Source organism: Zootoca vivipara, chromosome 8 (genome assembly GCF_965207765.1).
Source record: "Zootoca vivipara chromosome 8, rZooViv2.hap1.1, whole genome shotgun sequence".
Classification (NCBI taxonomy): domain Eukaryota; kingdom Metazoa; phylum Chordata; class Lepidosauria; order Squamata; family Lacertidae; genus Zootoca; species Zootoca vivipara.
In genome coordinates, this window is record NC_142591.1 from 9,602,543 (window position 1) to 9,627,867 (window position 25,325).

General features: G+C 43.3%; 1 protein-coding gene across 2 annotated transcripts in view; it reads left to right on the forward strand.

Annotated features, from left to right (window-relative positions):
- Positions 1-2,748: 2,748 nt before the first annotated feature.
- The window catches only part of LPCAT1 (lysophosphatidylcholine acyltransferase 1), a 59,011-nt gene continuing 36,434 nt past the window's right edge, over positions 2,749-25,325 (forward strand). Inside the window, exons 1-3 of one of the 2 annotated variants that reach the window (XM_035125624.3) lie at positions 2,749-3,255; positions 21,210-21,352; positions 23,823-24,037. In XM_035125624.3, coding sequence (XP_034981515.3) covers positions 3,091-3,255; positions 21,210-21,352; positions 23,823-24,037 — 523 coding nt within the window. In that variant the 5' untranslated portion in view covers positions 2,749-3,090. The remainder of the gene's footprint in view (positions 3,256-21,209; positions 21,353-23,822; positions 24,038-25,325) is intronic. The other variant, XM_035125626.3, reaches the window with a different exon arrangement.

Consider the following 25,325-nt stretch of genomic DNA (forward strand, 5'->3'; position numbering starts at 1 on the left):
CTTGGTTTCTCTATTGGCACTTTTTTCCACTCACCTACGCTCCTGCTCAGGAAAGAGTTCTGTCAGGGAACATCATGGTGGGTGATATAGATGTCTTCTTTCTCATTGATGGGGACATGACCACACCATCTTGAGGCCCTTCCCCCCCCCCCCGGTGATTAATAGATGTGGCAATCATTTTGTGTTATGCCACACCTTCGCGGCAGCTGTATTGTGACTGGTGCCCACAAAACCTTTTCAATATTCCAGATGTGTCCATTGTCCCCAAAAGTTTCCCAACCCCTGCATTAAGGTACAGGGTTGGGCTGGGAAGGCTGGATTGAAATATACGCACATAACTAGTCAGGTCCAGGCACATTCACAATATCTTGGTCAAAGCAATTCAAAAACGCTGTGTTGAGGATAAAATTGGGGAAATGCAGACATGCCTAAGATTAGACCATGAATGTCAGAATGTGTAAGTGCCTAACAGCAATGGGAAAAGCAAGAGTTAAGGGTAATATGGAAGCCTTTGTACATCCTTTCCATTTTCTATAACCTGTGAGATTTTCAATCACAGCACATCTTCAAATAATCTTTAGCAGAAAGCAAGAGAAGGGTGAAGTGGTCATTTGCAATCCCTGTGTTTCTTTCTGTTTATAAAATATATCCATTGCTTTTCTGCCCGATAGGGCTCCAATGCAGCATACAACTAATACAAAACGTGGTACAATATTGATAATAACTATCATTTTCAATAGGAAAGGTTTTTCTTTTGCTATTCCTATCTACACCATGCTCAAAAATCTCCCTTTGATGTAGGTTTGGGTACAAGGAAGTGTTTCTAGTACACACACAAGGGAGGAGATTTGTCTTTGATTTCTAGCACGCCCTGTTCTCTATGGTAAGTGGCACTTTGCTTCTGGAGTAGGGTGCTCACATCCAGAAGTGCGCAGTTTCTGCTTCTCAAGGTTCAAGTGTCACATGTTCCCATCACCTGTTCTTGAATCATAATTAAGATCTGAATGCAGAGATGCAGTATTCTGACCGTTTGTGTAAGGGTACCCTGCCATAATAATTAGATATGGGGAAAGCCTAATGATCTGGCCCTGCACTGTGATATCAGAAGAGCTACTGCCTGCCTACCAGTTAAGTTTTAACATATCCAGCTAATAGGATCTTTGTTTTAAACTACAATATAATATTTCAAGCTATGGTGTCTTTAAACATGTTAGATATGCTAGCACAAACTATATATGGGTGGCTAAAGCTAAAGTTACATTTTAGAGGTAATCTGCACATGCAGAGAAATCACTTGGTGCTGAGAGGAACTATAACACTGTATCTCAAACTATAATACTGTATCTCAAACAGGGATAAGTTTAGTGCTGCCCCACAAAAACATCCCTCTACCAGGGGAAAACTGTCCCCACTCCAGGTTGAATTCCTCTCAGGAACTTGCATGTCATCCCCCACGCATGTGTCAATTCACCCTAAACAAGGATTGCCGTATTTCAAACAGTGAAAATCCAGACAGAAAAGTTGAGCTTTGGGGGCAACCCCCCCCAAAAAAAACCCAAACCAAAATACCTCGCAATTTTCTAGCTAGTTTTATGGGGAAACAGCAAAAACAGCACTGCCAGCATGGGCTGCCATACCCCTGAATTTTCCAGATATTTGCCTGATTTCTGCCCAGACAATGCTGCCGACTGCGGTATTTCGAGTATGTCCAGGAAAATCTGGACGTACGCCAACCGTACCCTAAACTGAGAAAGAGTTACATTTGATATGTATGCCACCAGAGAACAAGGTATGGTATAAATAAATATATACTATTGATTGCTGGCATCCCCTTGTCTCGGGAGACAATGCAAGAGTACGACACTGGGGGTAAAGTTGAACCATTACAGCGCCTGCTGTGGATGTAGAGACTGATATGGGTGAGACATGTTTTGTTGCAGTTAGGGCAGGTGAAAGCATCTGGTTTCATGGTTACAGCGGTCATTCCTCTGGTCACTGCTGTGGATACACGACTGTGTCTCCCAGCCATCCTGTCGAGGGAACTGCTAACAGTGCCTCCGTCTTAACTGGATTGAGCTTCAGTTTGTTTTGCCTCTCATCCAGTCCGTTACCGAGGCAAGACATTGATAATTAAAACCTCTTCTAACTCTGGATTTAGCAATCCAAAGTATCCACCACCACCATCCTGGGGTTGACACTCATATCTCCAATATGAATTGGGAGCAACGGCCACCTATTTTGGTGCACGCTTTTGTAGGAGTAATCCCAATTTAAATGTAACCCAATTTACTTGTGGGTAACTAGCGCCGGATTGTGAGCAAACTGCAGGGCCTGTTTTCTGTTTTGGCCACCAGTTGCTGTTTTGACCACCATTTTCATTCTAATTCCACTGAGTCCCATCCATTTGCACAAAGAAGCCAAGGTTCTTGTTTGGGCGAAATGGACACAGAGAAAGAGTGGGTGGGTGAAACATCGCCCTCCAAGGTTCACAAGTTCACTCAATCCTCCTCGCGCTCCTAACAAACGTCATAAAGGCCAAGTTTGTTGGGGTTAGCCTATTTCAAGCAGGTGGCTATCCTGGGGGAGGAGGGAAACCGAGCGCCCAGAGGTCGTCTCACAGCAGCCCACTCGGCCCCGGGGAGGCCTTGCCTTCCCGCGCCCACTCGCCTCTTAAGGTCACCAAGTGGCGCCGCCGGGGGCTTCCCGCCCACCGCCCCCATCATTGCGCCCAGGACGCATGCGCGTTCCGGAGGGCGGGGCTGAAGCCGGGAGCTCGGCGGCGGCAACAGCAGCGTCTGACACAGCCGCGCATCCGCCTCCTTCCCTCCCTGCCGGCTCAGGGAGACCAAGCGGCCGAGCGCTGCTCCGACACCCTCGCCAGCCCCCGGCCCGGCCTAGTTGATTAACCGCAGCGCCGAAATTGCCTACCTCTCGCTCTGGGCCCCTGCTTCAGAGGAGAGGAATTTCCCTCAGCTTCATCTCATCCCTTCCTCCTCCTTCCTCTTCATCTCTCCGTTATTCCCTCCCTCCTCTTCTGACCCAGCGCGCCCATTTTCTCGCTCGGCTTTTCCTCCGTTCGCATCCCTCACCATGAGGCTGAAGGGCCGGGGATGCTGCTCCCCGGGCGGGAGCAGCGGAGGAGGCGGCGGCGGGGAGGAGGAGAAGCAGCCACAGCAGCCGCCCGGGCCGGCCCCTCCGCCAGTGCGGAGCCCCTTCGTGCACCACCTGCGCTTCAGCGCCCTGCAGAAAGCCAAGGTGGGTGTGCGCGCGCTAACCGGGGCATGTCTTCTTTCTGGAGGCGAAAGGGGCGAAGGAAACCGCCACCCATAGACATACCGTAGATAGGGAGGTGCGCGCGCGCGAGCGGCGCTTCCCCACCATAAAGCGTGCATGTGTGTGCGTGTGTGTGTTTGCCTGCTCTCGCGCGCGCCCGCGAGACAAGACCCGCTCGTGTGTGCGCGAGAAGCTCGCAACGAGGCGGGTTGTGTTGCACAACGTGTGGAGACGCCGAGTTGCGCGCCCGGCGGAGGGGAAGGAATGAGGGGCTCGCGCCCTACGTGCGGCGCTGCAACCAAATCGCACCAGTTCTAGTCCCCTAACCCCTAAGGCAGATGGTCTTGAAGTCCTCCATAGCTGCCAAGTTATCCCTTTTTAAAGGGATTTTCCCTTATGCTGAATAGGCTTCCTCGCGAGAAAAGGGAAAACTTGGCAGCTATGCCTCCTCCTCCTCCTCTCCATCAGCAGGTGTGTGCCCGAGGAGGCCTTTCCTTCACCTCTCCGCTTTCTTTCAGCCTCTTACCATCTTCCTGATGCTTCTCAGTACAACAGGTGCCGAAAGCCCTGAGGCCTGATTTTTCATTTTCATTTTTTGGTTTGGCCTCCCTGGCAGAGCCAAAAGATTGCAGTAACCTGGCACCCTCTACTCTCTCAGGCATACCTAGCAAGGGTGGATCTAGGGAAACGAGACCGGTTCAATCGCACTGGACAGGGGAGCTTGTGAGGTGCCACAGCAGTTGCCACAACTATGAAGTCCAACAAAAGGGGCGTGCGTCAGATTACGGCATCGCATGGGGCATCGCTGACATTTGAGGTGCTAAGGTCTGCTGCTGTACGTAATGCCCCTTGCAGCCTTGGCAAGGAGCTGTATTGGCACACACATATGGGGGGGTTCACTTTACCGAAATAGCTGTATTAGAAATTACTACATTTTACAACTACTCAAAGCGTCCGGAGTGAGAGCGGCGAGGCGAGGAGGAAGGGTGGGAAAAAAATTGCACGCCTTTGTATGAGAAAGATGGGAAGCTTCTGTGTTCGATGACGCCATGACAGCAGCAGCACATCACCACAAACATATACTGCACATTGTACGCTCCAGCAGGACTGGTTTCACCAACCCCTAGGTACACCTCCCCCCCCTCTACAGTGGTACCTCTACTTACGAATTTAATGTGTTCCGAACACACATTTATAAGTCGAAAAAAATTGTAAGTCGAATCCCATAGGAATGCATTGGGAGAAAAAATTCGTAAGTCGAAGCAACCCTATCTAAAAATTCGTAGGTAGAAAAAATCCTATCTAAACCGCATCCAATATGGCGGACGGAGCTCCATTTGTAAGTAGAAAAATTCGTAAGTAGAGTTATTTGTAAGCAGAGGTACCACTGTATAGGCAAGTGCTTCCCATGACCTCTTCCCAAGGAAGAGCTGGTTGGAAGTGCCTTAGGTTGTGGCTACTTCTTGAAGGTACCCAGAGTGCTTTCCTCCAGTAGCATCCAACCCTTCCTTGTCTGCCTTAATTGGTCTGGAGTGGGAAAGACAGATGGTGGGAAGTTTGCCTGTATGGCTAGGCTATTCAGGCACCTTGGGTAATGTGGCTGCCGGTGCCAAATAAGCCCCAGACTCCCTCCAACCTTTGGAGCTGAAGAGGTGGGGCAGGGGTTGGCTCCTAAGACAGTTGCCCACCATTGCAACTTCATGCCTTGGGAGGACAGCACCATGCTTTGTCATAGTGAATGTGGCAAGTGGGAATTCCTGAAGCCTGCTAAAGCCCACTCCTAACCAAGGTTCTCAGAAATAAGGCTCATTCATTTTCAGCACAGCTGATTTGTAAGCATGCTTAGAATTGCAAAGTAGTCCAAAAGCAATCCTGGAGTTGGGACTCAAGAGAGGCTCTGGTGTTCTTCACACCTCCTATTCCTTGTTTGTATGATGAGAAGGACCATCTCATGTCTTCTCATTTATGTCAAGGAAATAAACAACTATCTGACTTTTAAAAGACATCTGACGGCAGCCCTGTTCCGGGAAGTTTTTAATGTTTGAAGTTTTATTCTGTTTTTAGTCCTCTGTTGGGAGCGGGAAAACCAGCCAGATGGGCAGGGTATAAATAGTGTTGTTGTTGTTTGTTTGTTTGTTTGTTTGTTTGTTTGTTTGTAATAGGGACTGTATTAGTGTCCAGCCCCAGCCTCACTTTAGTGCCCTTAATTTTCCTGCACTGTCCAAGAACAGAGACATGAGCTTTGATAAATTCTCCTCACTTTATTGAGGTGCTCATATCAGAATATTCCCAGGGCCATATATGGCTTAAAATGAAATATGATATCTAGCCACCATAAATCATAGTCATATCTGATCTTAAAAGTTTTTGTTACATTGGAACGAATTGACCTCATTTAGATTCTGGTCTTCTGTCCATAATACCTAGCACTAGATGTTCAGAGAATGTGCACAATGAGCTCAGGAGAAGTTATGGTATTCTACCATACTATTCTACCATACTATTGTTCTGCCAGAACAATAGTAGAATACCAGTGCTGAAAAGAATTGCCCCATAAGGATAGCACCCAAACTTACTTTTTCTCACCTCATGGGACCAATATTTTGGCAGTCCTCTCAGCAGCTAGGCATCTCAAGGTCTCGTTGGCATGGGGTTCCCCACCCCTCTTCTAATCAATGTTTGTGCTATGCACAGAGATTCCCACTTTCTGCAAGCCAGTTGTGACTGCTGTTTTGACCCATACGCCACTTGCAGGAAGAACAGCAAAGTCCATACAGTTTTACTATGCAAACTTTCCTACAACCTGGTACTTTTTCTTAGGCACTGTTTCCCACACTTCCAAGCTGAATGATGAAAAATGGTAGTCCAAAAGTGAACATGGAGAGGAAAGAATTGTCCAGTATCACTTCCTTCGTAGCTTCTGGCATTTGCCTTCCTCTGACCAGAGAATGCACTTTTAAACTTTGGTAGTATGTTGCATCAGGCATCTTTCATAATCATGTCTAACTATGTTTTGAACACACACTCACACACACAGCACAACCACTTTTTTTGGAAATAACCATGAATGACACCTGGAAAGCACTATATAGACTATTTTTTTATCTCTTGTGGCAGTGAATTTTGTACGCTAACGTTGCATTGCATGAAAATGTAACTTCCCCCCATCTTAACCTGCTTTAAATTTCCTTACGTATTCCTTAGTTTATTGTCGGATGGAGAAAACTTGAGCAATGGCCCTCTATTCACATTTTCCTTGATTCTTGGCTATACTTCTTTCATTAGTGCTTTTTTCCATTGATTTGATTTTTTTATTAAAAAAAACTTGCTTGAAAGATACCATCTTTTTATCTTTATGTGTGCCCTTTTCTAATTCTGCTGGATGGCAGCAAGAATTGCACATGAAATTAAAAGGTTTGTCGTCAGTAGGAACGCTCTGGCAGTTGCTCTGACAACTTCTCATGTGGGCTAGGAAAGGGGTGACTAACCTGTGTCCCTCCATATATTGCTAGGCTCAGGCGCCCATGAGCTCCAGCCAGCTTGCATGGTCAGGGATGGGGGGGAATTGTAGTTCTGCAACATCTGGAAGACCAGTGATTAGTCACTCCTGGACTAGGGCAAGAAGAGGATGGCAATTATCAGACTAAGCCACAACATAAATGAGTGAAGCCTCCCCACCCCCACCCCACACATGTGCTGGAGTGCTGAGTCATGGGTGCAAGCAGCAGCAAAAATATATTGCTAATAAACCAGGTAAAAACTTATGGACCTCTGTGAATGCCCCAGTTTTGGTTTCCGACAGGCATCCGGTTGGCCACCATGAAAACAAGTTGCCATGACCTCAGGGCCGTCTCGAGCAGGTTGGGCGCCCTGGCGCTGAGACGCGGAGATCACTCTGGCGCCCTCGCAGCGCGCAGCACGGCTTCTGCGCAGCTTTGCCGTGCAGTGCCCCCCCTGCCGGCTCGGTGCCCTGGCGCCCCGCGCCACCGGGACTACACCTAGAGCCGGGCCTGCATGACCTGATCCAGCAGGCTGTTCTTATGTTCTTATAGAACCACTATATTTTCTGTATTACTCCATAATCCACGCTAGAGAAGTGTGAGCAGAACTCTACTCATATAGCAGTGCCTTCTCCCCTCTCCATCCCTACTGTAGCCTTCTGAGCCCCCTGAAAAACTGCTCTTGAGGGTTAGGGGCACTCTTCCAAATTTCATGCAATGATGAGACCACAGTAACGGGGGATGGGGGGATGGGGCAAGTGGAAGTCAGGAACCCATCTTCTGCCCCCTTCCCAGTTGCCTAACCAATGTTTAAGAATGATGCATTTAGCAAACTAATTGTTTACTGTGTATAATGTTTTTTAAACCACCCTGTGTTCAACTGAATTGATTGCCTGTTTGTAGAACAGGAATTCTCAGAATAGCTAGAGAGGCAGGATGCATTGATATAAATCACTAAGAAGAAGCATGGTTTAAACCAGGTTTCCCATTGCAACTTTATGTGGTTTCTAAACTGTTATGCATACTAATTGGTTAATAGATTTTGGTTGGCATCCGTCTGTCTTAGGAGTTAATGGAGAAGTCCATCATTGATATTAAAGTACAGTTATGTACCACTCCACAAAGTGTTTATATTATCTGGGAATGTATGTTTTGTATATGTGCGCACACACAAACAAACGCAGGGCCAGTTATCTTCCAGCTGCCGTAGTCTGAAACAAGCAGTATACTGGTGCATGCTGTTCAGTCAAGCCCACTTGGCTGTTCAGTTTCGAGAGCTGGGAAGCTGGTTTAGCATTACATACAAACTAGCGTTCATGGTTTGTTCCTCTCAAGCAAACCATGAGTGGAGAAGCCAGGGTCTAGAAGACAACTTTAAGCCATTTTTTTACATTCTGACTTCCTTGGAAGCTATTAACCAGTTTCCCAGTTCAAATATAAGGAGAAGCTATGGTTGACTTCTCCCACACTCATTCAAAGTGCACAAAGCTTGTGCACACATTTGCTTAAGTCAAGGTTTGATCAAATTCAAACACTGTCTCTCCTTACCTAATAGCTAGGTAAAGGTAAAGGGACCCCTGACCATTAGGTCCAGTCGTGACCGACTCTGGGGTTGCACGCTCATCTCGCATTATTGGCCGAGGGAGCCGGCGTATAGCTTCCAGGTCATGTGGCCAGCATGACAAAGCCGCTTCTGGCAAACCAGAGCAGCACATGGAAACACCGTTTACCTTCCCGCTGTAGCGGTTCCTATTTATCTACTTGCATTTTGACGTGCTTTCGAACTGCTAGGTTGGCAGGAGCTGGGACCAAGCAACGGGAGCTCACCCCGCCACAGGGATTCGAACCACCGACCTTCTGATCAGCAAGCCCTAGGCTCAGTGGTTTAACCACAGCGCCACCTGGGTCCCTAATAGCTACCACCAGCCAAATCCTACCATGGCTTGGCAAGGGTATAGAAGAGAGAGTGGAGGAGGAGCTGGACAAGGGTTCGTTGATGGAAGCTAGTGGCCAAGGCATAGAGAAAGTTACTGTAGATTGGACTCACGTTAAGAGGTATGGTCAGTGGAACTAGTTTAGATATGAACCTTCTTCGTGTTGGATGGCTGGCTATCTCAGATGGATGGCTATCTCAGATTTCTGTACAGTGCTACATCTGCCAAATCTTACTCATCTTAAAAGATCTATTTGTGTTCCCATGGCTGAATCACTTTGGTTCATAGTCATCTTGTGACCAAGACCCAAGTACCATGTTTCCCATCTGTGGTTTCCAGCTGATGAATCCCCAGCAGACAGGAAAAGTGATCATTACTAGCTTCCAAATGCATGTTGGCATTGCTTATGGGGTATTATCCAGCAACAGTTAAGTATTCCTAAAACTTATACATTATAGTGGAATAGTTGACCTCCTTAGTTTTAGGTGGAGTGTACTTGGAAGTTTCCATCTTAGCTTCATAGCTACACCCTCTACACATAACAGTTAGCAATGCTCACAACCTTCTGTGCACTAACTGATACCTGTTGGTTTCTGGAATCTTGCAAAGAATGCTACATAGCTAAATCTAGGGTCATCCTGTGTGCTTAAGAAAGACTGTATTCCTTCTCATTGAACATGATTCATTACGCCTTAGCTAATAAGAGATCCCGTGCATGCTGTCTTGATTTGTAAATTTAGAATGCATTAGTGGACAGTGTGGAATCTAGTGCAGAAAAAAAAAATCACACGTTACTGAAATCCGCTCACCCCTATTGTAAAACTTCAGCCACTAATCCTCCGTATTTCTGAAAAATACTGAATATAATGGATCCTAAAACTTGTGCTTGGTAGAGTATTTGTTAAGTCATTTATGCGGGTTATGATTTCTAAAAAAGAGATTTTCGTATCACAATAGTCACTCCCTCAAATAGTGTGTTCAGCTGCTGAGTGCTGACAAAATGGAGCCAACATAGGGATGCTGAGAAACAAAAGGAAAGTATTAGGGGGACCAGAAAGTATCAAGAAATAACAACAAACAAAGCAAAATGGGGCCACCCTCCACCCACCATAAGCCCAATAAGCAGATACTATGTCTCAGATTTTGTTATATTTTGCCTTTTGTATTGATAACTTCATTTTTATGTACAGCATTCAGGATTCACACTTTGGTTGAACATTTTAGTTACAGGTAGGTAGCCATGTTGGTCTGCCGTAGTCAAAACAAAACAAAAATAAAATAGAAAAATTCCTTCCAGTAGCACCTTAGAGACCAACTAAGTTTGTCATTGGTATGAGCTTCCATGTGCATGCACACTTCTTCGCATATCTGTAGTGCCTCTGTTGGGGGACACATCATGCTCCTTGGTTTGTCCAGCTTTGTTCCCCACTCGGCTCTCACCTGTGGCTCCTGGAAGCTGTCTGCATGTGACAGCGGCCACACCATGGGAACAGCTTTGACTGGCCAGCTAAACCGGGTGAGGGCAGCTGATGGATCTCAAACCCTCATTGAGTTAGGGACTTCCCTGCATATGAAGACAAGCTCTGGCAGATTAAGCGGGTAAGTAGTGGGTCCAGTGGTCAAGAAGGTGGTTTGCACACATGCTATAGAGGGAAGTGAGAGGTAGATGGGGCTCGTCAGCCTGGGAAGGTAGCCCATCTAGGAGAAGGAAAACATTGATCCTAAACCTCTGCTGCCTTGTGGGACATATTTGGGAGGAGAGGGGGCTAAGGAGAAAACCCTACACAAATCCAGAGTGGAGTCTTGTACACCACCTTTCAGAAACTCCTGCAGCCAAGCTAGCGCCAAACGAATTGCTCTGCTTTCCTTTGCAGCGAGGCTGAGAGGGGAGTCTTGTCATCTGGGCAGCCCAGGACCTCCATACATACTGTCTAGGCTTGTGCCCCAGGTAGGTCACTTAAGTGCTGCTACCGCAGTGGTTTGGCTTCACCCGCAGAGGCTGTCTCTGAGACAGACGGGTGGCAGCAATACATTGCAGCACTATGTTGCAAGTTCCACTTGTTCCCTCTAATGGCCAACTAAACCAGTTGATGAGCCCCCCCCCCCAAAAAAAAACACCAGGTAGTGTTTTTTTTTAACATACTCCTTAGATCTGTAATGGGGTGCCTCTAAGCACCATGGTGCCCTCAGGTATGCCCCTTGGCCAAGACCCACTGCCCCTCCTCGTTCTTTTAAAATGAGTTTTCCTGGCTTACTGCTAACTGGCTGGAAAGGAAAGTGCAGGCGCTCGTCCACATTCATCCTCTTAACTTCTTTTCTTCCAGAATGCCCCATGCTGGGTCCCATGTTGGGATGGCTTGCTTCCATTTTTGTTCGTTTTGTGGCAGTTGTTGGAGTTATTATTTTTTTCTTCTTTCCCTTTTTATGGGTTTGCCTACTTTATCTTTCTAGAGGGAATGCATTTCAGCTGATTTTTCTTTTGTTTGTTTGGAAGACACTTTGCCTGTTGTTTTTTTGTGGGGGAGGGTGGCTCACTTGCCCCCTTTTTGACAGTATTTTGTATGTAGATATGTTGCCTGTTTTGGGGTTTGAGTTTCACCCAGTTATTTCCTGTTAAATGGGTATCTTGTGGTGCCCATTGCAGTTTCTTTCTTTCCCATGCATACTCCCAGGGGCAAAATTGACATAGGAGTTCATATATGCATGTAAATTAAGAGAGAAATATATTTGTTTCCCTACTGCCAAATCATAAAAAAAACCGTGGTAGTGTTCAATAGAAGCATTAAAATATTACAAAATCCAGAACAAATGATTAAGGCTGAATCAAATTAATTCTCTGAAAATACTTGTTGAAACAGAAACCTTTTCAGCAAGTGACAAAATATCAAAATTCTTTCTTAATTCATTAGAAACAGTGTTCCAAAGTACGAGTGCCACTACAGTATGCTAAATGCAGGCATCCCCAACCTTCGCCCCTCCATATATTTTGAACTACAATTCTCATCATCCCTGACCACTGGTCCTGTTAGCTATGGATGATGGGAGTTGTAGGCCAAAACATCTGGAGGGCTGCAGGTTGGTGATGCCTGGCTAAAAGCCTTAGTTTGCAGAGAAACCAAACAGTTATGTGATAACTGTGGAGCAGTTAGGAGGGTTTCTCTGGGTGATCAGTGATCTGGGCAGTGTATAAGGAACAAAGTGGTTCTCCAGGTAACCTGGTCCTAGGTCATTTAAAACCTAACAGTAATATCTTGAACTTAGCTCAGCAATGTATTGGCAGCCAGTGCAATGCAATATGTCTCTATTTCCCAGTTCTCAGATCATCTCTCATAACAGCCTCTGATGTAAAGAATTTAGTCTCCCCACATATTTTCTTCTCAGAGTCACACTCAATTGGCATTTAATGGTGCATGTAAAACAAGATCAAAGTACGTTGGTGTTCTGCCTACTTCTCTTCAGTTTTCCCTTTGTACTAGTAGTGATGAATTTCTCTTCCCAGTGAAGGCAATAATTTTTATCATGAAGTATTTGAATCCTAAACTGATTAATCTGGCATTTATTTTGCCCAGAGAGCCAGCTGCCATTTTCAAAGTTATCCAATTAGTCTTGGCACCTTCTACATGTGATGAACCCATGCTGCAGTACAGTCTGTTTGTAATTTCCTGCCACATCATTAATTAATCTTTTCTCTGATATCCATTCCAGGGCCTTGCATACTACCAAAGTTAGCTCAATTGGCCTCTGATCATTTGAATTGGTTCTATTTCTGTTTTTGGATAAGATTAAAGGTAAAACATTAGATATTTCCTATTTCATAAGGAACTGTTGCTGACTTCTCTGAGAACCTGACTTTATGGGCAGGGTCATAATAAAATGTTTCTTTCTTTGGTTCCTCCCTCATAAGATGGGCTTTGCCAAGCAGGAAACAGGATATGGCCAATTTCCTTCGGTGTCAAAAGCACAAATAACATTTCTTACCCCTGCCTCTGCTGTATGGTCTCAGTAGATCCAATCTAGGTTATGGCCGTGGTTTCAACATTTAAGAACAGCCCTGCTCAACAAAATTTAATCTACTCTAGCATCTGTTTCCAACAGTGGCCGTCCAGACAATGTAAGAACACATGCATCCTCTTCTATAGTAGCATAATAAGAGGATCAAGCGCACAGAGCCAAGGGGTGTTGGCACCATCTTGCACAGTCAACCTTGCTCTTAGCCATTATTGGATGGCTGTGCTTTGGGAGGACACCTGCTGTACAGTTGAGTGGTGCAAAAGTCTTGTCCAAGGGGAGAAAAGCTTGCTTGAAGGAGGTAAGAAGAGAAAAGGTAAAGGTCCTCTTCATGATTCCTCCCATTGGTTTCTAGCAAAACAGTAGCTTAGGAAGCCACCACGGAAGGTTCAGTGGGCTGGGCCTCTCCTGACTCATTCTCATTCAAGCATTGGGTAGGATACTAATAGTTTCTTGTGGGAAATTCTAAAAGCACGCCATAATGGTCTTCAGCACATAGTCATAACTGCACAATCCTATGTCAGCTCTAGCAAAGGCAATCCATCTTAGATCAAGAGAAGCTGGATAAGTCTACATGAGTGCTCCTTCACAATGTGCTCCTCAAACTGTTGCAACATAGGATTCTGTTTCGGACTATTGTGTTTAAGTGTGCAGTTTTTATGAGCCTGGTTTTTTAAAGGTAAAAAAGGGGTGGACATAATTTCTATACCTTCAGTTTTAAATGCTTAAATGATTTCTAGCTCTGTTATATTTTACTCCAGGAAGATCCATTTATTGCTGCAGAAGCAATCACTCAGATCACTTTTAAAATGAGCGACTATTAAGTATTTTGCAGTCTCTAAGTGTATGTATTTTTTAATAACCATTCTTTATTTATTACAAATGCACATTTACACAGCAAGACAGCAACACAGATCATAAAACTTGCACAACACAAAACAAAGAAAAAATATTATATGATAAACAAAACTTCCTAACAATTACTGTCTACCGCATATTAACTTATTTACATATTCAAAAAGAAAAATTATATATGAAATTTTAAAAAAGAATTATTATTATTAATAATAATAATAATAATAAACACGAAACAAAAATAACAAAAAACAAAAAAAGGAAACAAAAACGACTTCCATCGACCACACAATACTTCTTTAGTTTCTTATTTCTCCCTCCGAATCTTTGCCTGCTTCTAACTTCCTTGAATTTGTTTAGATTTATATACACTTGTCCTAACCTTCTACCTCTTGATTCTTCATGAGTTCAATCTAAACTCAACCAGATATTCATCTTGGGACTTGTTTTCCTGAGATACTCATTCAAACATTCCCATTCTTTTTTCACTCTATTTTTGGATTTATGCCTTCTTATGTCCGTTAACTTGGCTAGTTCTAAATACTCACATATTTTGCAAAGCCATTCCTCTTTAGTTGGTAATTGTGTCCCTTTCCAATATTTTGCCACCAAAATTCTTGCCCCCGACGTAGCGTATGAGAATATATTTTCTTTGTCTTTTGGGATATCTTTATCCATTATCCATAATAGAAAGGCTTCTGGGCTCTTCCTAATGTTAGTCTTAAGTATTTTCTTCAACTCCTCGTGGACCATGCCCCAGAAATTCCCAATTTCCGGGCATGTCCACACATATGATAGAATGTTCCTTTGTAGTTCTTACACCTCCAGCATTTATTTTGATTTGTTTTATTCCTTTTGGCTAATCTTTACGGGGCTAGGTACCACCGATGGTGCATTTTCATAAAATTTTCTCAAATCACATAGCATGCCGTAAAGTTTATAGTTTTAGACCATACCTTTTCCCACTCTTCATTCTCTATTACATGACCTAAATCTTGCTCCCATTTCATAACGACATTTCTTTTTCTTCACCCTCTAGTTGTCCTTTTTGCAACAATTTGTAAATTTTTGAAATCGTTTTCTAATTACTGGATAATATTTCTTTCTCCCAAACTGAGGTTTTTCCTTCAAAACCCCTGGATGTTTTATCCTTCACAAACAGTGTTCTTAATTGGTGGTACTCTAGCCAACTTATCCCCTTCTGTTTTAGCTCTTTGAATTTCTTAATATTTGGGCAATAATTAATTTCTTCCATTAACTCCCTGTATGCCATCCATTTATCTTTCATGTTTTTCCAATGCATAGACAAGGATTCTAATTTTTTAATAGTGGCATGGTGACTTCTTGTTTTTGAATTGCTTTGCAATACACTATTTAAAATCTGCAATCAGGTAGTTACTTCTATGTCTAAAAACATAATGCGATCAGGGTTAATAGATGTGTATAATATGCTGAGAATCTGAGCGCAGGTCCAGTATACATGTGTGTAAATCATTTCTTGTTTACATATTAAATGTGGGAGTGTTTTGTAGGAGCATTCACCGGACTTTAAATTGTAAAGAAGGAAGTCTCCCTGAATATAAACCATGCCCAGCAAGCAATAATTTCTCCAGTCAGAAGAATGCTTGGCAAGGACAGAAGTTTTTTTTGGGGGGGGATGACAACAAAAAGTTAGGGCTACTGCAAAACCTTTTAACAGAATAAAGCATTGACATTAAATCCTACTCAGTAAGTCCTATCTTTTTGGGGAGAGGTGTACACTGATAAATTGTTTTAGGCCAATTTGTCTTCATATGAGGTTTGAGAGGGACCTCTAGTATTTCTTCCATTAGAAGGAATTATTGGTAAAAGCTGTTTTTTACTGTATCATAGCTATCTAGGAAGATTAAGGCCATTAGACAACTTAAGTGGTTTTAAACAAAAGTTGTGAAGAAATGTACGGAACTCAGAATTTAGGGATTCTCATTCATTGCACTGAAAAAAAGCTGTACTTTTGGTGAAAGGCTGAGTTTTCTAGTGTGAAAATCAAAGGTTTATGTCGCGGTATTAGATACAGTAGCTGAGGCATATTGCTGGTAGTTCTAAAGGTTCGCTGCAGATCCCATATATCTTTAAAAACATACTTACTGCTTCAGAGTGAAGGTGGTTGATTTATTTTTCTGGTTCCAAGCAACTTGACGTAATCCTATTTTTCACAACTTTCTATTGCTGCTAAAAATAACTTCAGCATGCCATGTTACTTTTCTACAGAATATACACTATACAAATTCTATTTTTTGTTGTATTATATGATGTAGTTTTGACAGTGTGCATGGAAAAAGTAGAATTGTTTGGTGTTTCCTTTTTAACCTGTGAGGGCTTACATGCCCTCATCCTTTTGATAGCTGGTCTTGCGTGTTGTTCGACTGAGATAGCATTTTAATGGCACTTAATCAGTCAGGCAAACTGATCCTTTGAGTAGTTCTCTGGCATAAATATTGAAACGAACGGAGTTTGTTAACAGATTCCTTGACCTTGTTCATTTCAGGTAACATAATTCTGAAGCCCAAATCAGTTCCAAAAGCTTAGTCAGATAATTCTTGTTAATGATCAGTATCTCATAATCTAAATTCTTTCTTGCGTATCTGAAGAAGGCTGCGGTCCTGACCTCGCTTGTCTAAGAGTAAGCCCCATTGAATTAAATTGGACTTAGACTAGAATAGATGTGGTTAGGTTTGCACTGTTAGTGTGATGTATTTTTAAAGCAATCTTGTGTTGAACCGAGTACATATTTGTTGCCGAGGCAGTTCATATCAAGGTCCTTCCTTAATTGTAAAGTTTAATCCTGTGCAGCTGCTACTGCTTTCTTGTTGAATGTGTTTGTAAACATACATGCCCAGAGAATAAGGCTGCATACACAATATTCCTTTGAAGCAATTTTCTCTTCCCCCCACCCCCCCCCAAGAATTCTGGACACTATGGATTGTTAAGAGTTGCTGGGAATTAGTAAGCTATAATGCCTAGAATTATTTGAGGGAAATAATGTGCTTCAGATGTTCTTTAGAGATATACATGGTGTGTTTGCTGCCTGAAAAACAGTTGACTGCATTTCTGTCACTTTGTCTAAGCTTGCAGCCTTGAATCGGAAGAAGTTAATATTAAAATTAATTTGCTATCATTATGCAACTACATATGTAAAAGCTGTTCAGCTGAATATGCTACAAAAATAGTCTGATGCATGCCAGGAACCTCAGCCAGCAATCTTCTTCTGTTTGTTCTTTAATGGCCTATTGTCTTGGGTATTAACAGTCTTACGACTGGAGTGTACAGTTCTGTGCTCAGCCTTTTACCACTGTTCCTAGTTATTGCAAGACACCACAGACATGCTGGAGGAACTGCAGTCCAGAAACGCCATTCTGGCCACCACAGATCTATGTAGAAGTCCCAAACACACATTTTCCACGCAAAGTTGGGCTATAGCCCATCAGAAACACTAAGCTGTGGTATATCTAGCTACTGACCTTAATTACTTTGTTTCATAGTTGCAGGTAGTCTGCATCTTCAAGTTAGTGGTCTTGCTTCAGTGTTGGCCCACGGTATACTTATTGCTGAATTAAAACAGTATTTCCTTAGTTCCTGACCTCAGTTGCCTCCCTGATACCTGAATTGCATCACTAATGACATCATAATCTAGTTCCATAAGCACACAAACACAATCTTATACCATATTGATGGCTACATATACCTACACACACAGCACAATTCATTGTCTATAATTGGCATCCCCAAACTTCGGCCCTCCAGATGTTTTGGACTACAATTCCCTTCTTCCCTGACCACTGGTCCTGTTAGCTAGGGATCATGGGAGTTGTAGGCCAAAACATCTGGAGGGCTGCAGTTTGGGGATCCCTGGTCTATAACTAGCCCCTAAGATGGGTACCACAAACTCATTAGTGCCTGTGGGACATTTGATAATCTTAAACTGTTAATGGGCACTACAGAGTATCCAGTTTGCACAGACGAAAGCTGCTGATGCTCAGAAGGCCACCCTGAAAATAAGCCAACTCCCAAAACAAATAAAAGACAAGAAGCAAGCGCACACAAAAACCCCAACCACACAACCCCCAAAAAGCAACAACGACAAGCCACAAACTTTTAAAATAAAAAAATAAAGTGGAAGGAGGCCTTGGCAGGCACCAAAGGGGGTGCCGGAGGATGCCATAATGGCCTAAGATACAGCTGCACCTGCTCCAGTCCTTCAGGCAGAGACTGGCAGGATTTATATCAAGTATTATTGAAACTACAATACTGGCTTGGGCTACAATACAGCAGCACCCACACACCCCAGCCACGCTAGAGGGGGTTGGATTGGGCAGAAACATCCGGTGTCACTCTGCCAGCACAGAACTGCCTGTTCTGCCTGCTGACTAGGTGAACGGAAATGGCACTACAGTACAGTAGGATCCTTGCCAGCAGCAATCTGCAGAGAACTGCAAAATTGGGCTTCCAGGGAGGGGCTGAGGCAGCCTGGGATCTGCTGGCTCCCAAGCTGCTCCATCTTGCAGTCACTAGATGGTAACAGGTGCAATCCAGACTGGCACAGCAATTTGCTTGCCTTCTCCCCAGGCCAGCATCTGCACACTGCTCTCCAGTCAGGTTCGGAGTATGGTGTTGGTTTCCGCCATTGGTTATTGAGTATTAACATTTTATATGGAACAGGCGCCCTTGGGAGGTGGTTGATGCTCCTTCCTTGGAGGTTTTTAAGCAGAGATTGGATGGCCATCTTTCATGGCACTTTAGTTGAGATTCCTGCATTGCAGGGGATTCGATTAGATGGGTCCCTTCCAACTCTATGGTTTTATGAAGTGTCTGATTTGTATCTGTGTCTGAGCATTTATCTTTTTGCCCAGACGCTGCCTGGTTTGGTCTTTCAGAGTTTTCCTTTGTCCATACTACTGGTAGTCTTCACCCTCTTCAAGATACACTTGTGAGTTGCTTGGTGTCCTCATATTCTGTTTGATACATAGGCAGTGATGTAACAGCTGTTTCTCAGTACATATATTATATGATGTGTCACAGTGCAAGAGGTGGCTTTTCTTTCATTTCCTCATTCCATGCAGCTATTTCTCTTCTTAAAATTCTGTTTACGTAAAAACTTGACCAGGCTGCAGCCCAGCAGTTGTTACTGGTGTGGCATAGGTACAGAAAGCATAATTCTACAGATCTATAGGCAGAAATCAGTAGAAATGATATTAAAGCTCACTTTTTTTGTATGACTGCATCATACAGTCTTTCCTTCCACTGCCAAAAATAGCTTACAATCTCTTTACTACATGTAGTTCCAAGTACTGTGATGTAAATAATATGGGGATGGACAGAGACAGGAAGGATAACGTAATGGGAAAACAGCCAGTGCTTTTCTATTTGTATTAATTATATAACAGAGTTTTAAAAGATTCCATGTTCATGCCGCGTTTCATTAAGATCGTTCATAGTGTGTTACTGCCGTATGTGTTCTCAAATTGTCAATCTTTTACTCAGCTAGAAACAAATTCAGGCATCTTCCTGGATAGCAGACAAATAGCTTTCCAGGTCAATGAAGCATTAGTTCATCTGTGTTGTGTGAGAGCTTAGGATGCAATTAGGTGAAATTACAATGGCTTGTAATATCAGATTTCTGTTGGACTATGACTAACATTGGATATCACCGTGCATGCCTTTTCTTGTTAAAAACTTGCAGAAGCTTATTGGAGCAGACTAGATGTGCAACTCGACGTGTTTGCAATCTATGTATTAGCTACAAGCACACTAATACCTTGTGTACCAAGGGATTTTTTTGGCAGGAAATTGAAAATTAAGATTTGGTCACTCCAGTGTCCCTTTGGGTTTCTCAAAGTTTACAGCAACTGTACCAATAGTTCCAATAAATGTTGATTAGGAACATAAGAAAAGCGCCCCAATACACAAACCAAAGACAGTAGAGGTAAAATATAGTCACCATTGCTAAGTAGCCATTTATAGCTTTATGACTCATGAATTTTAAGCCCTTTAAGCTTGTGGGATCACTTTAGCCCATACATACCCAACCACTTCAGTCTGCAGAACTGGCACCTGTAACAGGTGCCACATTTCTTCCACAGTTGTAAGAAATCCATATTTTAGTGCCGCAGTGCCTGCACTGCGGAACTCCCTGCTTATTGACACCAGGGAGGCAACTCTGTTGTACTACTGTCTATGCCTTCTTTTTTTATCTCGTCAATCCTATTGAGACCTGTAGGTGTCGATGTGCTTTTATCTATTTGACTGTTGATTTTAATTATCTTTATTTTTTATTGATATTTTTTTAATATTTCTTGTAAATCATTTAGAGGTTTTATTACAGCTTGGCAGTATTATATGCATTTTGTTAAGTAAAATGAATTTTTGTCTAACCCTCTTTTAAAATCCGTCCCATTTGGTGGTCATCACTGTGTGTTGGGAGAGCAAATTCCATAACTATGCACTGTGCAAAGTGATATTTCCTAGTACAAATGAATGAAACCAGGGTCCTTAGTAACTTGGAGTGGATCTACTCTAAGAAGCAATTATTAACATCACTATGCAAGGCAGCAGAAGTCAGTCATATTAAAGGAAAGCTTTCTGTGCTCTAACTCTGTATGGATTGTGGCACCAACCACATTTATCTGATTTTAAAAACTTCTCATTTCCCCACATGCAAACCCCATCTTGAAATTTGACAGCTGCCCTGTGTACTTCTTTTGGGTATAATGGCGTTTCCTGGGATTTCTTCATTCCCAGTTTGGACAGGGATAGAGTCAGGGTGAATGGGTGCCGTAAAAACTAAGGTGTGCAAAAGCATGGCTGCATAACTATTCAATCTAGGTGCCATTTCAGATTCTTTCTTCAACTTATTTTCCCTTACAACCTGCCCTGAATCTCTTGGAATGTGGGTGGGGGATGGGAGCGTGGGGGGGGGGGGAGGAGGAAGAGTTCTTGTGTGATACTTCCTGCTCACTCCACAACTGGAGAAATGCTTTCGGCAGAGTGTTGTATGTGTGTTTGGCTGTGTATTCCTGCTTAACTAAATTAGGGGCTAGCAAACTTTTGCAGCAGGGGGCCGGTCCACTGTCCCTCAGACCTTGTGGAGGGGAACTATATTTTTTTGGGGGGGTGGGGAATGAACAAATTCCCATGCCCCACAAATAACCCAGAGATGCATTTTAAGTAAAAGGATACATTCTACTCATGTAAAAACACTCTGATTCCTGGACCGTCTGTGGGCCGGATTTAGAAGGCCGGATTTAGAAGGGGCTGGATCCGGCCCCTGGACCTTAGTTTGCCTACGCATGAACATCCTGGGGAATACTACAAGCTTTTACTAAACCAGAATTGGGAATACACCCAGAACGGTCAATATCTTCTTGCTACTTCCAATTACTTAAGAAGCATTTCCCGGATTTGGTAAGAAAACAAAGTGTTTCAACCACAATTTTAAGCGGCGTCTACTTCATATAGGTACAGTTTCGGTGGCTGCCGTCTTCATTATATTGTGTTAGATTTACTTGATCATCAGCAAAGAGCAACCATGTTTACAAACGTTGTTTGCCTTTTGTCTGCAGTCTCCAGTCTTAAAAGAACCAAATTCCTTGGATTTTTGCAGATTGCCTTCATGACGCTGACCCTGTTCCCCATCCGGCTGTTTTTTGCTGCTTTCATGATGTTGCTGGCCTGGCCTTTTGCATTCATCGCATCCATGGGACCTGTTGACAGAGAAATAGAAAATCCCCACTCCTGGTGGCGAAAGTAAGCCATTGAGCCCATTTGGGTGTGCTAACATCTACTTGGAGTATATAATGCAAGAAGTGAAATTGGCACGGGTTACTAATTTGATATATTTTTCCTCATAGCGGTAAAACTGACATATTGCACAATAAAAACATCATTTCCCCCCAATGATGAATCACGTGTATATTTAACCCTCAGTGGCAGCTGTTTGTACTGAAAAGCACCTTGAAGAGAGGCTGGCATTAAGCAGAGAAGTAAGCTTGTGGGGGAGGAGGCAGCGTTAACCTTTATGCAACCTTTTTCTTCTCTGCTGCCTAACCTTCCTCTGGAGGTTCTGGGCAAGCATTTTTAAGACTAAGCACATTTCTGGAACCTCGCAAGGAGAAATGGGTAGGTGAGGTTTTGCAAGAGGGAAAAGGGTTAATCATGCATGCCTCTCTCACACAGCTTCTATGCTGAAGCTGGGCCCCGTCTTGAAGCTGGTTTTCACTACAGAGAGCAGCTTCAGGATTTAAATAGGTGCAATGTGAATGTGAACACTTTATTTCTCCTGGCTGATGTGTGTTAAGTTCAGTGTCTGTCCTGATTCTTTTTGACTGCGTCCCTATTCGCATAAACTGCTTAACTGCTTTATTTGGTACCCAAAGATGAGTTGCCGGAAGTGTTTACAAGATGTTGAGGGTGTTTCTTCTTCTGGAAGATTTTCCATTATCTCTACGTGCTGTGCTGTGCAATGTTAATCCCAGGATTAACAGAGGGTACATCTGATTGGTTGGAAACACAAGAGAGTTGCTGAGCAATGCTGTCTTTCAGTACCCATGAATAGTCATGAGAAACAACAATATAGAAAACCATGCCCTGTTATCTCCATGGGATGGTTTGTCAGCTTGGAAAAGTACCTTAAAGGGGAAGGGGACTGGTTAAATGTCTCGTCCTGACATGTGCCTGTTGTGGTATACCCTGGAGAGATATCCACACAGTGTTTGTAAATACTTCTTCACCTGTGGCCAAAGAAGTTGCAAGCATTTCCCCAGCATCTTCTTCCCTTTTCTCTTAACCCAAGCCATGCTTTGTGGGGCAGAAAAGCTTGAAGGCACTGCAGCTTCCAGTTACAAATAAATGTAGCAAGGAGGTTATATAACAGCTCACAGAATACTAAAATTTATATCTAATAATAATAATAATAATAATAATAATAATAATAATTTATTATTTTTACCCTGCCCATCTGGCTGGGTTTCCCCACCCAGCCACTCTGGGCGGCTTCCAACAGAAAAATAAAACACAGTAATCTATTAAACATTAAAAGCCTCCCTGAACAGGGCTGCCTTCAGATGTCTTCTAAAAGTCTGGTAGTTGTTTTCCTCTTTGACATCTGTTGGAAGGGCGTTCCACAGCGCAGGCGCCACCACCGAGAAGGCCCTCTGCCTAGTTCCCTGCAACTTGGCTTCTCACAACGAGGAAACCGCCAGAAGGCCCTTGGTGCTGGACCTCAGTGTCCGGGCAGAATGATGGAGGTGGAGACGCTCCTTCAGGTATACTGGACCGAGGCCATTTAGGGCTTTAAAGGCCGGCACCAGGCGAAAATGTTTCTCTTTAACTAGACCTTTGGCTGGTTAACATTCTATGTCCTTTTAAATGGAAGGGGGTTATTGGTTTCTTTTTGTTTCTATTATGTATCCTTTGTTCTCTTTTTGTGTTTTTATGTTGCGAACCACCCTGTGATCATCAGATGAAAGGTGGTATACAAATTTAATAAACAACAACAACAACAAATTTCCTCTGCCTGAATTGTTGGGAGTGTACATCCAAAGTTAGTTCATTTCACATTGTGCCCATTAAAATTAATGGCCATAATTAACTTAGGTCCACTGATTTCAATGGGTCTAACATAACTTGGATAAAACCCTTTTGAGTTTATAGAAAACCAATATTGTCTTTATAGTTGGGGTGCGTACCCATCTTAGGATATTGTCATAATTGGAGATGATAGCTTAATAATTATAAACTATCCTACAGCTAGCTGGGGGAGAATGAGCAGAGGGAAAATAGTCACCCAGCTCTTTGCAATAAATGAGAGTGTACTCCGTGGATATATTTGTTCTGGGTTGTTGATTTTGCCTGCTTTGGCCCACCCTCTGTAATGTCCACTGATGAAGATAGACAGGTGGCAGGCTGCCTTTCTAAAGAGACAGTTTGTAACAGCTCTGCAGTGATGCTTCCTTTGACCTTTTGGGGTAAGATGAAATAAAATCTCCCATGGGGTTGCAGATGGAACTGGTTAAACTGATACTATTTAACCACATTTGAACACCCTGACATAACAAAGCCATGTTAAAACGCTATCAGAAAATGAGGAGGCAAAGTGCTTTTTAAAACAAACACTTATTTCCTGGTTTCCTTGGAAATAGCTTATGTAGTTAACCGTGTTCAAAGGGAGAATGCTGCATTAACACTTCTGCATTTGTGCTATCTAATTATTTTTCAGGTTTGTGAATGTCATGCTGAAGGCCATCATGAGGACCATGTGGCTTGCTGGGGGATTCCATTGGGTAAATGTGAAGGGCAGGCAGGCCTTGCCCACTGAAGCAGCAATATTGACTCTGGCTCCACATTCCTCGTACTTTGATGCTATACCCGTAACAATGACCATGGCCTCCATTGTTATGAAAGCAGAAAGCAAAGATATTCCTGTCTGGGGAAGTAAGTCAAAGAAAACTTTACTTTCAAATAAGGGCCACGGTGATTTATTTCTGGAACGGAACGTATTCTTGGAATGTGGGAACCACCGCAGAAAAGAGCCCCTTCCTGGTTGTTGGCAGAGGAATATTTGCAGCTTGTGAGAAAACTTAGGAGGGCCTCTGGTAATGACCTTAGGGGTCAGGCAGATCCAAATGGGAGAAAGCATTCTCTCAGGTAACCGACTCCTGAGTTGCTTGGACCAAAGCTGAAACCTGGCTTTGTAGCAGATGGCGGACAGTTCAGTTCTTTCAACAAAGGTGCTACATGACAGCAGCTCGACACATCGCTCAACAACCTACCCATGTCATTCTTTGCTTGTGCCAGCTTCTAGACCATTCATGCGGGCAGCTAAACATAGAGTGCCTATCAGTATGCCCCTTTGCCACCCCACCAGGTGTTTTCACAATGCTTCCATTTCTTAATTTTATGTTCCTTGTTTCAGTAAGCACTGTGTTCGCATACGTTAGATTATTCCATTATCTTTGGCAGTCATACAGTGAGGTGAATCAGATTGAAAGATAGCAACTTGCCAGGGTTATCCAGTTGAGAATTTTGGGCTGAGTGTGCGCACGCATGTGCGTGCGTGCGCACGCGTGCACACAAACACACACTTTTAAAAGTCTCAAAGCAGTTTACAATGAAACATGCCAAAACATGTCAAGCAATGTGCAACATCAGTAAAATAACAATTAAAAACACACACTAAAGCACAGGTTGACTACACTAGTCATCAAAGTTGCTGATGTGTCTGCAAGAATAAAATATGTTTCTACATGGTGCCAAAATGGTAGCAAAGTTGGTGCCAGCCAGATCTCCTTTCTCGCACTATGCACAGTGCCCCATTAACTCTTAAGGAGCCAACACTTCTATTTCGATATCAGAAGGAGTGTAATGCGGGGCCATGGGAGAGGCTAAACATGATGTAGCCCTACATTTATTTCAGTAGCATCCAAGGGAGCAAAAGGTTTTGCGTTAAACTTTCGTCACAACTCTGTACCTACAAACTTTTTGTTAGTTCAAATGTAACTCCGTAGTTACAAAGCAAGGAAGTGCAAAAACGAACTACTCCACCGGTTACCACAGATTTTTTCCTTGCTTGCATTGTGTATTATGTAGCATGATGCGGTATCTTAAAATGAAGAAAGCAAAACCTCTATGGGAATGAGTGGGCATGGAGTGAAAGGGTCACCCTACCCCTGTCCCTCACTAACAGTTTGTTCTTTATTTCCCTCTCCTGCTTCAAAAAAAA